Here is a 13,396-nt window from a genome sequence, read left to right as displayed (position 1 = left end):
ACCAGCCTGCAGTGTTAACGTGGTGGCTCGGGGCTCCAAGAGCTGCAAGAGGAAGTCACAACTCGCAAGTACTTCCCAAGTCTCTGCGTATATCGCTTCTGCGGTGGTCTCACTGACCGAAACAAATCACGTGGCTGAGGTCAGAATGCGAGTGGGGCGGGAGAGCACTTCCCAGGCTGTGTGTGGATGCAGAGGTGGGTTCAACTGCAGGCAATTTCAGGCTCCGCCACACAGGCTAAAGGGAATTCAAGCATCACTGTCTTAGTACCACCGTCAGTCCTTAGCCGCATTTCTCTTCCACCGGGCATGTTTTTCTTCTTGTGAAAATCTAGTTCACATAGTAGAGTCAGGAGTTTTGAAGCATATTAACAGCAGTCATAGATATCTGTGGGCAATGTGTGATTCAACATCTAGGCTTACTCTGACCGAGTGATATACTCACAGCAGCCAAGAGACGAAAGTGTCTTACCAAGCCCCTCTTCCTTCTTGCTACACTTTGACTTCTGCGTGGGTGTGGGATTCTCTTCCCCAGCTTACTGTCGAGGAAAGAAGCAAACCAGTCAGGGCATGGCAGTGGGCATGGTTTTCACTGGTACCACAGATAGTCAGTACCTTTGTGGGAAGTCACTTGTGGATTTCTTTCCGCCCTGGGGTTCTCCAAGGACATGCAGCAGGCAGAAAGAAAAAAGCAGAGTTTTTAAGGATATCTAATGGTTCTGTTTTCGGTATTGCTATAAGGATATTTCCTGTTTAACGGAAATTCTTTGTATTAGACAGAAGCATTTTGTGTATTGATAGTAGGAGTAAGAAATATCCGGATGTCTTCTAAGTAAGGGAAGGGAAATGGAGATTTATTTTAGGTTTTGTGCCCTTTGGTCTTTTACATTATGTTCTTGTTCTTAACGCTCACATGCAAGACGGCTTCTGAGAATTTCATCTTGTAATTGTATTGATTCTCCAAATATGTTTATTTTGAAATCTAATTAAAACACAACTTTCTGTACATGGCCGATACAGTGTTCAGTGCATGAAGTCTGTTTACCACGGTAGGGTATTTTTTTCACTCAAGCAGCGATTTAAAGAAAGATTTGAGTTCTGAGCTGTACTGTTTATTATCCAAATTTATCCTTATTGTGGCCTCTTAAGCCACAATTTTTTTTTTAAACATCTTTATTGGAGTATAACTGTTTTACAATAGTGTGTTAGTTTTTCCTTTACAATAAAGTGAATCAGTTATACATATACATATGTTCCCATATCTCTTCCCTCTTGCATCACCCTCTCTCCCACCCTCCCTATCTAAGCCACAATTTTGATTTGTTAGATGTTTGCATGCAGAGTCTTCAGAATCTATAAGCCACTTTTCTATAGGAAAAATTACTGAACAAATTAATAGGAAGAATTCCTGTGAAGTACTTAAGCATTCATACCACTGAAAATGAGACACCTTAAGACCTTTTTGAGAATCTATACATTTTCCTGGTCCCTCTCAAGATCATTTGTATCTTCCACTTGATTTCTCCTCTTATACATTCGTACCTTCCCCGTAAACAGCTGACTGTGTCTCTACCTTTAAATACCTTTTCAAATACAGCAATAACAATAAGAGTTTGTGAGTGTAAGATGCCTGCTATGGCATCTATACTATTTAGACTCTATATCCTGTTTAGACTCTGTACTAAATAGTCTCATTTATATCCATGTTCCAGCCTAGAGATGTAGATGTTATTACACCCATTTCCCATATAAGAAAACTAAGTCACAGAGAAGTTAAATCGGGTACAGAGTCAAGATTTGAACCCAACTCAGGCTGCCTTCAAAATTGACATTCTTTCACACCACGGCGATCTTAGACCCTTCGGTGAGGAACAGGTCATCTTCAGCTTTCAACTATAGGGTTCCCAAACTTACACCCTCTATTAAATCACAAACACTTGCCATGGGAGCTGCTTCTTCTTTAATATGTAGGCGGAGTCAGCTGCATTTTGACTGCCTGATAGGAGGCAGGAGAGCATTTGCTTTGGACTCACTACTTTCTAAGTCTGTGAACTTGGAAATCGATTCATCCTTCCCTGCTTCTCCATAGGTCAAGGGATAACAAATGCACCTTTTTCACAGGGTTGTTGAGGATTAAATGAAATTTTGACACCAGCATGTGATATGCTTGGAATGAGGCTTGGTACAAACCAAGCCCTCAAATATGAGCTCTTATTTTGTCAACACGTCGATTTGAATTGAGGGAGGATCCCTATCCAGGTTTGGCATAGACTTCTGTCTTTGAGAGCATTCCTTTCATGGTAGAACTCAGAACTAATATGAAGAAAGGTGACCTTTCCTGTTCTTCTTTTTTTTTTTTTCGGTGGAACCCTTTGATCAGGTAGAATTTTGTAGCCCTGGGCGGATGGATGTCTGCGGTCCTGTTTCGTAGGAGATGATTTGAGCGGGTGCATGTCAAAATCACCAAGAGTGCTTGCTTTAGTTTCCTATTGCTACTGTGACAGATTTCCACAAACTCAGCGATTTCAAACAACACAAATTCATTATTTATGGTTCTGTGGGTCAGAAGTCCAAAATGGGTTTTGCTGGGTTGAGATCAATGTATTAGTAAGGCTGTACTACTTCTGAAGATTTTAGGGAAGAAACTGTTGCTTTGCCTTTTCCAGATTCTAGAGGCCACCCGCATTCCTAGACTTTATGAAAGACTTTGTGCTGGTATCTTCATAATCCTCTCCAAATGGTTGAAAAACCAACACATAATTTTGTCTCATGAAGCCAAACTGGTTTAATTGATTTTTGATCTTGGAGTTGAAGGAGGCAGGGGGAGGTGGGCATCCATTTTTGTGATGATGTATCTTAATATAGTGCCATAATATGCCAGCCAGTATTTATTATGTGTTTTAGTCAGTGATTACAGGCTTTTAGAATCATAAAATTGTGAATGCATAAAACGTTTTATAGATCACCCAGTTTAACCTGCTACTTAGGAGTTTCCTCTACAACAGAGCTTCTCAAACATTACTGTCCACATTAATCACAGCTAAAGATGCAGATGCTGATTCAGTAGGTCTCTGCATTTCTAACACACTCCCAGAAACTGCTGGTCCAGGGACCACACTGTGAGTAACAAGGCTTCTGAACATTCCTGACATTGCTGCCTTGGGGATGATTCTGCTATAGTCTCTTCTTCATATTTTGATAATTCCAACTGTCACATACAGAAATCAGTAGGTCTTGGATCAAAGCCAAACTCAAAACATGTGCAAAATTTTTCTGATGGTTTAAAAATATAAATCAAAATGACATTGCAAGTGAAGGGAATTTTTAAAAATCTAATGTGTATGCAGGATTTGAAGATTCTTATATTAACTATATCTATAAATATAGAGATATATACACATATATAAATATATATATACACATACATGTATACACACATATATGTATGTGTATGTTTATCTATATAGCCTACATCCATATTAAATCGTACAATTGTGAAAAGCTCAAGTTATATAATATTTTGTGGCACTTACAACTTTAACATTTTCCTTTACATTAATTTTTACAACAAAATGAAAAATCGCGGGGTATAAGTTTGGACTGTCCTATAGATGTAAGCGTGACTCTAAGTGTAACGTTGCCAGCCAGTCTACATTAAGGAAGCCTGTAGCCACGTTCAAACGTTGGCTGAATTGGATCAAGTTGAAGTGGTCTGTGTAGCTATAGCTCTACCTTTAAAGCTAAAGTTACTGGTTTTATTATTTAAATTTGGCTACTGCACATACTGATTACCTTAATTCTTATTTAATATTTGAAAGTTATTAACTTGGAGAAAGTCAGCCGAGCAATGGTGATTATAGCATATCAAAATCCATTGTAAGTGATTATTTTAATGACCCTGTACCAACAGGGATACGTAGACATTCAGACAAAGAACAACCTAATTATAATGACAGCACCAAAGTGAAGCTGTGACAGTTACAAAACCAATTTAAAAGTTTTTTGACAGCCATGGCTAAAAGCTTTGTTTGGACCTTTCAGTAATAACAGTTTACTTAAGACATAAATCCACAGCTAAGGAAAATAGAAAGTTGTGGCTTTTCTGTCATGCAGATGAAGTGGAAATCAGTTGAAATGCTTTTAATAGAGCATTATATTGAAAAGAGTATAGAAAAGGAATAATAGTTATGGAATTTAACTCTCACAATGCAAGAAAGACTAAATAAAAATTCTAATGAGGCTAGAAACTTGGCCACTGATTTGCTTATCTACTTTATGAAGGTCAGTAGTTCCTGCAGGCAAATTGATGTGCATTTAACTATGTTGGTTGACAGTTCTGGAACTTGATTTTGTGTTACCCATAAAATAAAGTCAAGAGCAAATAAATGGATGTAAGAATGCATCAGTAGCCATGGTGACACACAACCTTACTAGATATCTGCTTTTCCAATGGCTCTGACATCTCTCACATTATTAGACTTTATTACTTTTATTTATCTCACTTGGTTCTGGACTCAAATATACAACGTAATTAATTCTTTGACCTGGTGCAGTTTATTTCTCATTCCTGAACAGAAAAATGCCTCATTCACAGAATTGCATTTTTTACTGCAAATCTTAATAGAACATTTATAATATGCAAGCGCTGATGTAAGAGCTTACAGATATTTACTTGTTTATGATCACAACTTTTAGAGTAGCCAGTATTGTCTCCATTTTACTGACGGGAAAACTGAGGCCCAGAGAGGTTTCAGTATCTTGCTCAGGGCCAGAGTTCGTATGAGGTAGAGTTTCAGCTCCACGCACTTTGGCTCAGAGCCCGTGCCGTTGCTGACCGCAGGGTCATGAAGCCATATGAATGTGCGTACGTGGATGCAGAGAGACAGGGGTGGGCTCAGAGGCATCCTTTCCCTTTTTTTCTGTTCTTAGGTTCTGCTTTAGTTATGCTCTTTCAGTTGCAAAGACCGAAGGAGTCTCAGGTCGAGGTCAAGTGGTGTCCGTATGTGTCTGTAAGTACTAAGACCAGGCGAGACCCTGCTACATGGTGGCACCAGTCCCTGAGCAGTTGGCGCCAAGGGATGTGATTCAGTGGTTTGTTATGTGGTCGGCCTCTCTCTCCTCCTTCCGCCCAGGGCCTTCAGCTTCCACTCTGTCCTTTTATATGCTTCCTACCCCACAGTGGGCAGGGGCTCCCAGAATGGACTTAAACAGACATGGGTCCAGAGCCTGGCTCTGCTGTATACTTGCCGTGTGGCCTTGGACAAATGACTTAATCTTTCTGAACTCACTGGAGGAAGTGAGTAATATATCCCACTGTGTATATATATATGGTGGAGATGAAAAGAGATGAAATATATAACAAACTTATAGTATTCAATACATGGTAGCTATTATAAAAATAGTCATTTTTTTGGAATGCCTAATTATTTCACCTCAGTGTAGGCAGCAGACTTGGACTTGAACCAAATTGTGGTTCCATCTTCAATACGTGTGTGACAGAGAGAAAGTTATTTAACTTCTCTGAGCCTCAGTTTCCTTCTCTATAAAGTTAGAGTAACTTCCTAGGGCCGTTATGACATTAAATGAGTTAATTTATGTAAAGCACCTACAACAGCTCCAGGCACATAATAATTACAAATATAGACATTATCTATTATTAGTTATAGTATAATTTTCAATAACATTTATGCAAAGGGTACAAAATTCCAATATATAAGATAAATAAATTCTGAAGATCTACTATACAGCATAAATACCTGTAGTTGGCAATACTCTATCGTATATATAAAATTTGCTAAGAGGATAGATCTTATGTTGTGTTCTTACCAGTCATAATAAGAATAATGGAGTTGAAGGGAAGCTTTGGGAGGTGACAGATATGTATATGGCCTTGATGATGGTGATGCCTTCATGGGTGCATTTTTAGCCCCAAGCTCATTGAGTTGTATACATTCAATATGTACCACTTTTTAAAATGTCAACCATCCCTCAATAAAGTGGTTTAAAACATAGAGAGTAAATTATTAAAAACAGTAATTTAAAGAAATAAATAATTTACAGAGGTAATAAATTTTAAAATAAACAGATCTTAGGTTTCTCCCCCTTTTCTGCTTTTATGATTATCTCTAAAATGCTTTCCTCAGCAGTAGCTCTTTCTCTTAACAGAATAAAGCAACACTTGTTATGTGGTATCAGCTTTCCAAAAATAATTTCTGCATAGAGTCAGTAGTAAGGGTAACAGCTTCCTAACTAATCAGTGAAAATTAAGATATAGGCTGTATACAAGTTCAGTGAAATGTGTTTTCAGCTTTTAACCAAAAGTCTCTGAAACTCTCTCCCCGGTTATTTTTCAGCTGCCTGCAGAAAAATGATTCCTTTGCTCACACTATATAGTAACATTCATCAGGTTATCTTTGAAGGACTGTTCTGGACATGTGGTTGCCAAGGGGCAGGGGTGTGGGGGAGGGAAGGATTGGTGGTTTGGGATGAGCAGATGCAAACTATTATATAGAATGGATAAACCCCGGGCCCTACTGTAGAGCACAGGGAACTATATTCAATATATTCAATATCCTGTGATAAGCCATAATGGAAAAGAATCTGCAAAGGAATGTATCAATATATGTATGTATAACTGAATCAGTTTGCTGTACAGCAGAAGCTGACACAACGCTGTAAATGAAGTCTACGTCGATAAAATAAATTTCTTTTACAAAAGGACTGTTCTGCACAGCAGCATATCACAAAGATGTTGCAGACCAAGGCCTAAGCACATAGTTCTGTTGACTCACGGGTCGGCTTCTCTGTTAAGAGCTCATCTGGTTTTGCCTCCTCAGCAAATGATGCGGTCCTCCGTCTTCCACATGCTCATCCTGAGCGTGGTGGCCGTGGACGTGATCGTGGCCGCCAGCAACTATCACAAAGAAGAAACCTTCAGAAGGCAATACGACGAGTTCTATCTGGCGGAGGTAAGCAGCTCACGGGGTGCAGATCACTTCTCAAGGTAGACGAAAACCTCGGCTAGTCATAGCACCTTTTTTTAAATGTGAAAATTAATTGCAGTTTGTTAATTACTTGACTTTGACCAAAGCCCATTCATCGTCTGCTTCGGAGGCGTTTCCCTGGGTCACCCTGTGGCCTGATTTGTTTCCTGTCACCCTGGGCCTGAGTGACCTTTCCCACAGTGTGTCACACCGCCACGGCAGCCTCGCCGTGGGGGTTACTCTGGCCACCTTGCTGCTTTCCTATCAACCTCTCATTTTCTCTCCTTTGTCGCGTTCTGTTAGTCTGTTTCCTCCCAAGCGTAAAGCAAGCACAGATTCAGAATATTATAAATGAGCGAGTCAGCTCAGCAGTAGCAAGGAGGGGGCTGGAGAGAAACCGAAAGATTTCTGTTCTAAAAATCTGAGGTGTTGCAACCTGCACTAAAGATGTCCAGTCAGGAACAGGTAGGTTTAGTGATGACATTCGCATCATCCAGCAGCCCACATCCCATACCAGCGTTTTGTAATAGACTTCTTACTGCTGGGGTAACTTGGTTAATATTTGATGCTTAAATATTTTTTAATGATTTCCGGAGACCACTACTTTTTTGCATTGTAAAAAATTATTTCTAAAATATACCTTAGAATTCATTGGTTACGTATTTATGTAAAAATTGACAGCTCTTTTGAAACCCATTCATCATATAAGTGAGGAATGCATATCCAGCTGTGCTACACGTCAAGAAATCCAATATATAAAAAAGACCACTTAAACAGCAGAAACATCGCAATGTGATTATTTTTATTACAGAACCACTGTTCATATACAAAATCAATTTGCCTTATAGTTGCGTTCTCTTATATATGCAGAATTCTCCCACTGCATTTAAAAATGGATTTGGGGTCCTTCCCTGGTGGCACAGTGGTTGAGGGTCCATCTACCATTGTGGGGGACACGGGTTCGTGCCCCGATCCGGGAGGATCCCACATGCCGCGGAGCGGCTGGGCCCGTGAGCCGTGGCCGCTGCGCCTGCGCATCTGGAGCCTGTGCTCCGCAACGGGACAGGCCGCGACAGTGAGAGGCCCGCGTACCGCAAAAAAAAAAAAAAAAAAAAAAAAAATGGCTGCTGACAGAAATGCCTAGAATAAAAACAGAAATGGCTACACGCGATTGACCTTATGCGTGTCTCAATGGAAGGAGCAAATTATATTTGCTTCTGAGGGAGCCCTGGATATTTAGAGATTCCATTAACATTTCCTTTGTAGCCCACTGTGCATACTCAGTCGTACGAAATCAATCCTATACAGTAAATACATAAGCCATTCTGGGAACAGAAGAACAGAACAGAATCCTCCAATAAATTTTACCTAACTTTTTCATAAACAAAACTGATCTCTTTCCAAATGTGTTTATGTGTGTTAACTGATTTATGATCACGCTGTAAGAAATTCCAGCAAAATTTCAAATATTTTAATATTGTAGAGTTCACTGATACTATTTAAGTGTATAGGTAGCGTCCAGTGGTAGTTGAAAAATCCTTGTCATTGTCCTTTTTTGTATATAGTACTGTTTTTTAGTTTAAAAAATCAGAAAGAGGGACTTCCCTGGCTGTCCAGTGGTTAAGACTTCACCTTCCAATGTAGGGGGTGCGGGTTTGATCCCTGGTTGGCGAGCTAAGGTCCCATATGCCTTACAGCAAAAAAACCAAAACGTAAAACAAAAGCAATATTGTAACAAATTCAATAAAGACTTTAAAAATGGTCCACACACAAAAAAAATCTTTTAAAAAAAGATTATTAAAAAAAATTAGAAAAAGAGGATTGTATAGTAAAATCTGGCACATAATGTTTTTATTAATTGTTGCCCACTTCCCAAACCATTGAAAGTAAATTTGATTTTCATAAATAACGTAGTAGAGATTTAGTTCACTTAAAAAATGTATAGACATCACTTTATTCTTGAACTACTGAAACCTTCAGAATTTGTTCCACATCTATTTATCGATTTGGGGTGTCTGAGTTTCGCAAAGCATGTTTGGTCTTTATTCAAATCACATTATCTCTTTTCTTTGTATCAGAAACTTGCACATGGTTTGTTTTAAATGAGTGAGTGTGGATAAGTCTTTTTTTTTTTTTGGCGGTACACGGGCCTCTCACTGTTGTGGCCTCTCCCGTTGCGGAGCACAGGCTCCGGACGCACAGGCTCAGCGGCCACGGCTCACGGGCCCGGCCGCTCCGCGGCATGTGGGATCTTCCCGGACCGGGGCACGAACCCGCGTCCCCTGCATCTGCAGGCGGACTCTCAACCACTGCGCCACCAGGGAAGCCCTGGATAAGTCATTTTAATCACACTTAATTTTTTAATAAAATACTCTCTTTTAAAAAAATTGGTAAAGATGGTTTGGGCTTAAGCCAGGAGTCAACAGACTTTTTCTTGAAGAGCCAGATAGTAAACATTTCAGGCTTTTCAGGCCATGTGCCCTCTGTTTCAACTACTAGACTCTACTGCTATTGTGCAAAAACTGAATGTGGCCTCAGAAGGGTTGTGTCCCAGTGAGATTTTATTTATGAAAATAAGCATTGAACTTGATCTTGGTTTAAGCTGTAGAAACACAGAGCATGCCAACTAACATCCCCCTGGGTTAAATTCAAATATAGTAAGACTAACAACATAATAGCTACCGTTTTTTTAGAGGTTCCGTTATGTTGCCAAGTGCTTTCAAGGAATTCATTATCTCATTTAATCTTCAACATGGCTATAATAACAGCAATTCAAGTTTATGGACTATAATGACATAGTATTTAAGGTAATAGCATTATGTAATATTTTGAAAAGTTTACCTTTAAAGTAGATCACAAGAGGCCATGAGCTTTCAGAGAAGTAATTTCTTGAGTTCCCACATATTCCAGAATAAATTATTTTGAAAATCCAAAATAAACCACTCTACCCAACAGGAGTCAACTTGCAGTCTGAAAAATATCCTTTAAGCATAAATTAACCTGCTTAGCTTCTACTGTGAAGCTGAGGACTTGTTTAGTTACTTTGGATTAACTAACCTAAATTTAGAATTAGTTGAGAAACAGGGAAGACTTTTCTTTGTTTTCTAGGCTCTACATAAACATAAAGAGGTAAAGATTTACTTTCTTTTGTAAGAGTTTCATTTTTCATTTTGATCTAAGATAAGTCATTGTCATTAATATACATAAAATCACGTGTTATAATGAACATAATTATATTTTACAATGTATAGTCTCATTTTCTTAATAAAGAATAAAACTTGAACAATACTCTCCTATTATTATATAAAAATATAAATATATCTGTATGTCCACTAGATTGTATGTTTAACAGAAGTTTATCAGCACAGCCTTATGCACAGAAGATTCACAATTTTAACAAAATTCCTCTTTTAAGAAACTCATAAATTGGTGGGAGAGAGAGGAGAACAATGAAGTTATAATAGCATATCCCTGTTGCATTTCTGGTCGAGAGAGAGGTTTACCTCATTTAGAACTCCAGGGTGTCTCTTTGCTTTCCTCTTTTTCTAAGATCGTTCTGTGTTTTGAGGCAGAAGGGCTTTCATAAGCATAGAATCATTTTGCCGTCCTACAGGAAATTATCTTTTCTAGCAAAGTGATTTCTGTGTTCCTCTCAAGACATTTGGCTTTATATTTGTTCAAATGAAATTAAGTGAAAGAGCCATTTATTTTAGTTCCAACAAAATCTGACAACCGTATTTCATCTCAATCACAAGAAATGACTGAATTATGAAAGTAACTCATCCTGTTCCGCCAGCAGTCTTTCGTATTGTCATTAAGTTTAATTTCATTTTCTGGGAAACTTTAATTAAATAAGTATCTTTTGGCTGTAGCTTTTTCATGTGTTTCTATAGGATTTGGGCAGTATCTTGCTGGGTGAAAAAATAACACAATAATGACATTCTCGATTATTCAATGATCCATCTCCAAAGTTTGCTCTTTAACTGTCTGGAATATTGAAGTTACACTATAGACTAAGAGTAGGTGATTTACAGACACATCTGGAATGATGCAGGTCATCATTTATTTGGGTGTTATTTAACCTGAATTTCATTTAGGAGACTAGTGTTGCCTTGAATTGCATTTGTCCTGTTATCTTCTTCTGTGGTAAATATGCATTCATTTTCTCATGAATATCCAATATGTTTCTCTGAAATTACGAAATAGAGTCTGCAACACAAATCTTGGATAATATATTTCAAATATCTTTGCACATATGGGCAGTATCTCTACTATTTTATCTTCTCAGACCTGCAGAGTACAATCAGCTCATTTATAATTTGTCACCTATAAATGTTCATACATTATTCATTGAATTAAAAGGGCAGAACAATTTCCATTGTTCCATTTATATTAAGCATGTCATTTTCTGTTCAGTTATTTTTCTCCTGAGCTTCAGAAATTTGGCATTCTCTTGTTGTCTTACCCTGCTAGCCTCACAAGTCCAATTACAAGTTCTTTTGGAAAACAAGCATTTTAAACTAATTTCTTGCAATTTTCATTCTAAAAAAAAAAAAAAAAATCTTTTCACAAGTTATGTGCTGTCATCCTAAGAACAGATATAATCATGTTTCTTGGGACAGTAACTCCTTTAAATTTATTGATTTAATTTAATTTATTTAATTTTAATTAAATCTGTATTCCCTTATTGATAACTTCCTTGAGGACAAGAGGGCTTGTTATAGTAGATATTAAATGACATATGTATTATTATAAGATGAAAATTTGGAAAATAACTGATAAAATGTGGTGTTTAAAGAACTCATACCACCTGCATTCCTGAAAATATTAGTTAAACTCTGCTGTCGTGACATCAAACCTGATTTATCTGTACAGCATGAATTCTCAAAGGGAGGTGAAAACACCTCTAAGGGGATAAAAATTATTCTTGGGGAGGCAAAAAAAATCTTATTCTTGCCATATATAAAGAAGAGATTGATACGTTTATATTTATAACATAACTGTGCTAATAAAATTCCGTATGGTGTAGTGATTGGAAACCAAATATCTAAAAAGACTCCTTGGCCGGGGAGGTGGTTAAAAAAAAAAAAAAAAAGATTGCAAAACACTGAGTTAGGAAAATTGTAAGTAGAAAGAAATATTTCGTTTTTTTCATGTATCGTTTTCAATTTTTTTCAAGTAATGTGGCAAAAATATTTATGAAAAGTTTATTATCCTCTTACAAATCTTGCCTTCACTCTTAAAAAGACAAGTTTCAACTTTAAGCGCCCACCGATGGTGTAAAGTGCTCTGAGGATTCGAGGCAGAGGAAAGGCCCCACTGTGAACTTTTCAATGTGGGGACTGAAGAGTTAGCGGCCAAGGTCATGGGCGCACCCACGCTAGGAATGACGAGGCTGCGCTGCTGACGGCTAAGGATTTGCAGAGGACCTAGAGACTGTCATACTGAGTGAAGCAAGTCAGACAGAGAAAGACAAATATCATATGATATCGCTTATATGTGGAATCTAAAAAAATGGTACAAATGAACTTATTTACAAAACAGAAACAGAGTCACAGATGTAGAAAACAGACTCATGATTGCCAAGGGGGAAGGGGGGGGGATAAATTGGAAGATTGGGATTGACATATACACACTACTATATATAAAATAGGTAACTAATAAGGACCTACTGTACAGCACAGGGAACTCTGTTCAATACTCTGTAATGGCCTAGATGGGAAAAGAATCGAAAAAAGAGTGGATATATGTATATGTATAGCAGATTCACTTTGCCATACAGCAGAAGCTAACACAACAATGTAAATCAACTCTACTCCAACAAAAATTTTAAAAAATAAAACAAACAGGATTTGCAGATAACCTCTAGACTGGACACATTCTTAGGCGGTGCTTCTGGGGAACCCTTCCAGGTCACTGGGTTCTGCAGACAGCCCGCTAGCCTCCTTTTTATACGGCCAACAGCATGACCGTTGAAAGTTCCACCCTGTCCAGCAGCTGTCAAGGTTGAGTTCCTTGAGGCAGGCTGGAGCCACCCATTGAACAGAGGTTACTAAAAACACCTCGCTGCTTCTACCCTGATTCTTCCCGTTATCTTCTGCTGAATTGAAATCCTATGCTAAACCCTCTAACTGACTCTAAAATAACTGGCAACTTAATTTTCCTAAATCCCTTCTGTCATTCCTGACATAGTTCTCCCCTACGCCAGAATAACCCATAATTACAAGTAAGTTAGACATATTTTTATGCATAATATTTTTCCATGAAATTTCGGCACTTTGCGATTGATACTGGTTTTCAGAGAATGGGAACGTTAGCTTGTTAACAATTAACAAACTATGTTAGAAAAAAAGGTATTTGCTCCCAGGAGGATTGGAATCAGGAATTCTAGTAGGAAAATCAGTGGGAATATGGGT

At 38.1% G+C, this 13,396-nt stretch overlaps 1 protein-coding gene across 6 annotated transcripts in view; it reads left to right on the top strand.

Annotated features, from left to right (window-relative positions):
- NALCN (sodium leak channel, non-selective) overlaps window positions 1-13,396 on the top strand; it is a 274,410-nt gene that overhangs the window by 110,951 nt on the left and 150,063 nt on the right. For all 6 annotated transcript variants that reach the window (XM_067016966.1, XM_059042399.2, XM_067016967.1 and 3 more), the window contains one exon: window positions 6,834-6,965. In XM_067016966.1, coding sequence (XP_066873067.1) covers window positions 6,834-6,965 — 132 coding nt within the window. The remainder of the gene's footprint in view (window positions 1-6,833; window positions 6,966-13,396) is intronic.

This window comes from Kogia breviceps, chromosome 16 (assembly GCF_026419965.1).
Source record: "Kogia breviceps isolate mKogBre1 chromosome 16, mKogBre1 haplotype 1, whole genome shotgun sequence".
NCBI lineage: Eukaryota > Metazoa > Chordata > Mammalia > Artiodactyla > Physeteridae > Kogia > Kogia breviceps.
Note: the sequence above shows the minus strand (reverse complement) of the source record. Positions and strands in the feature narration are given on the sequence as shown.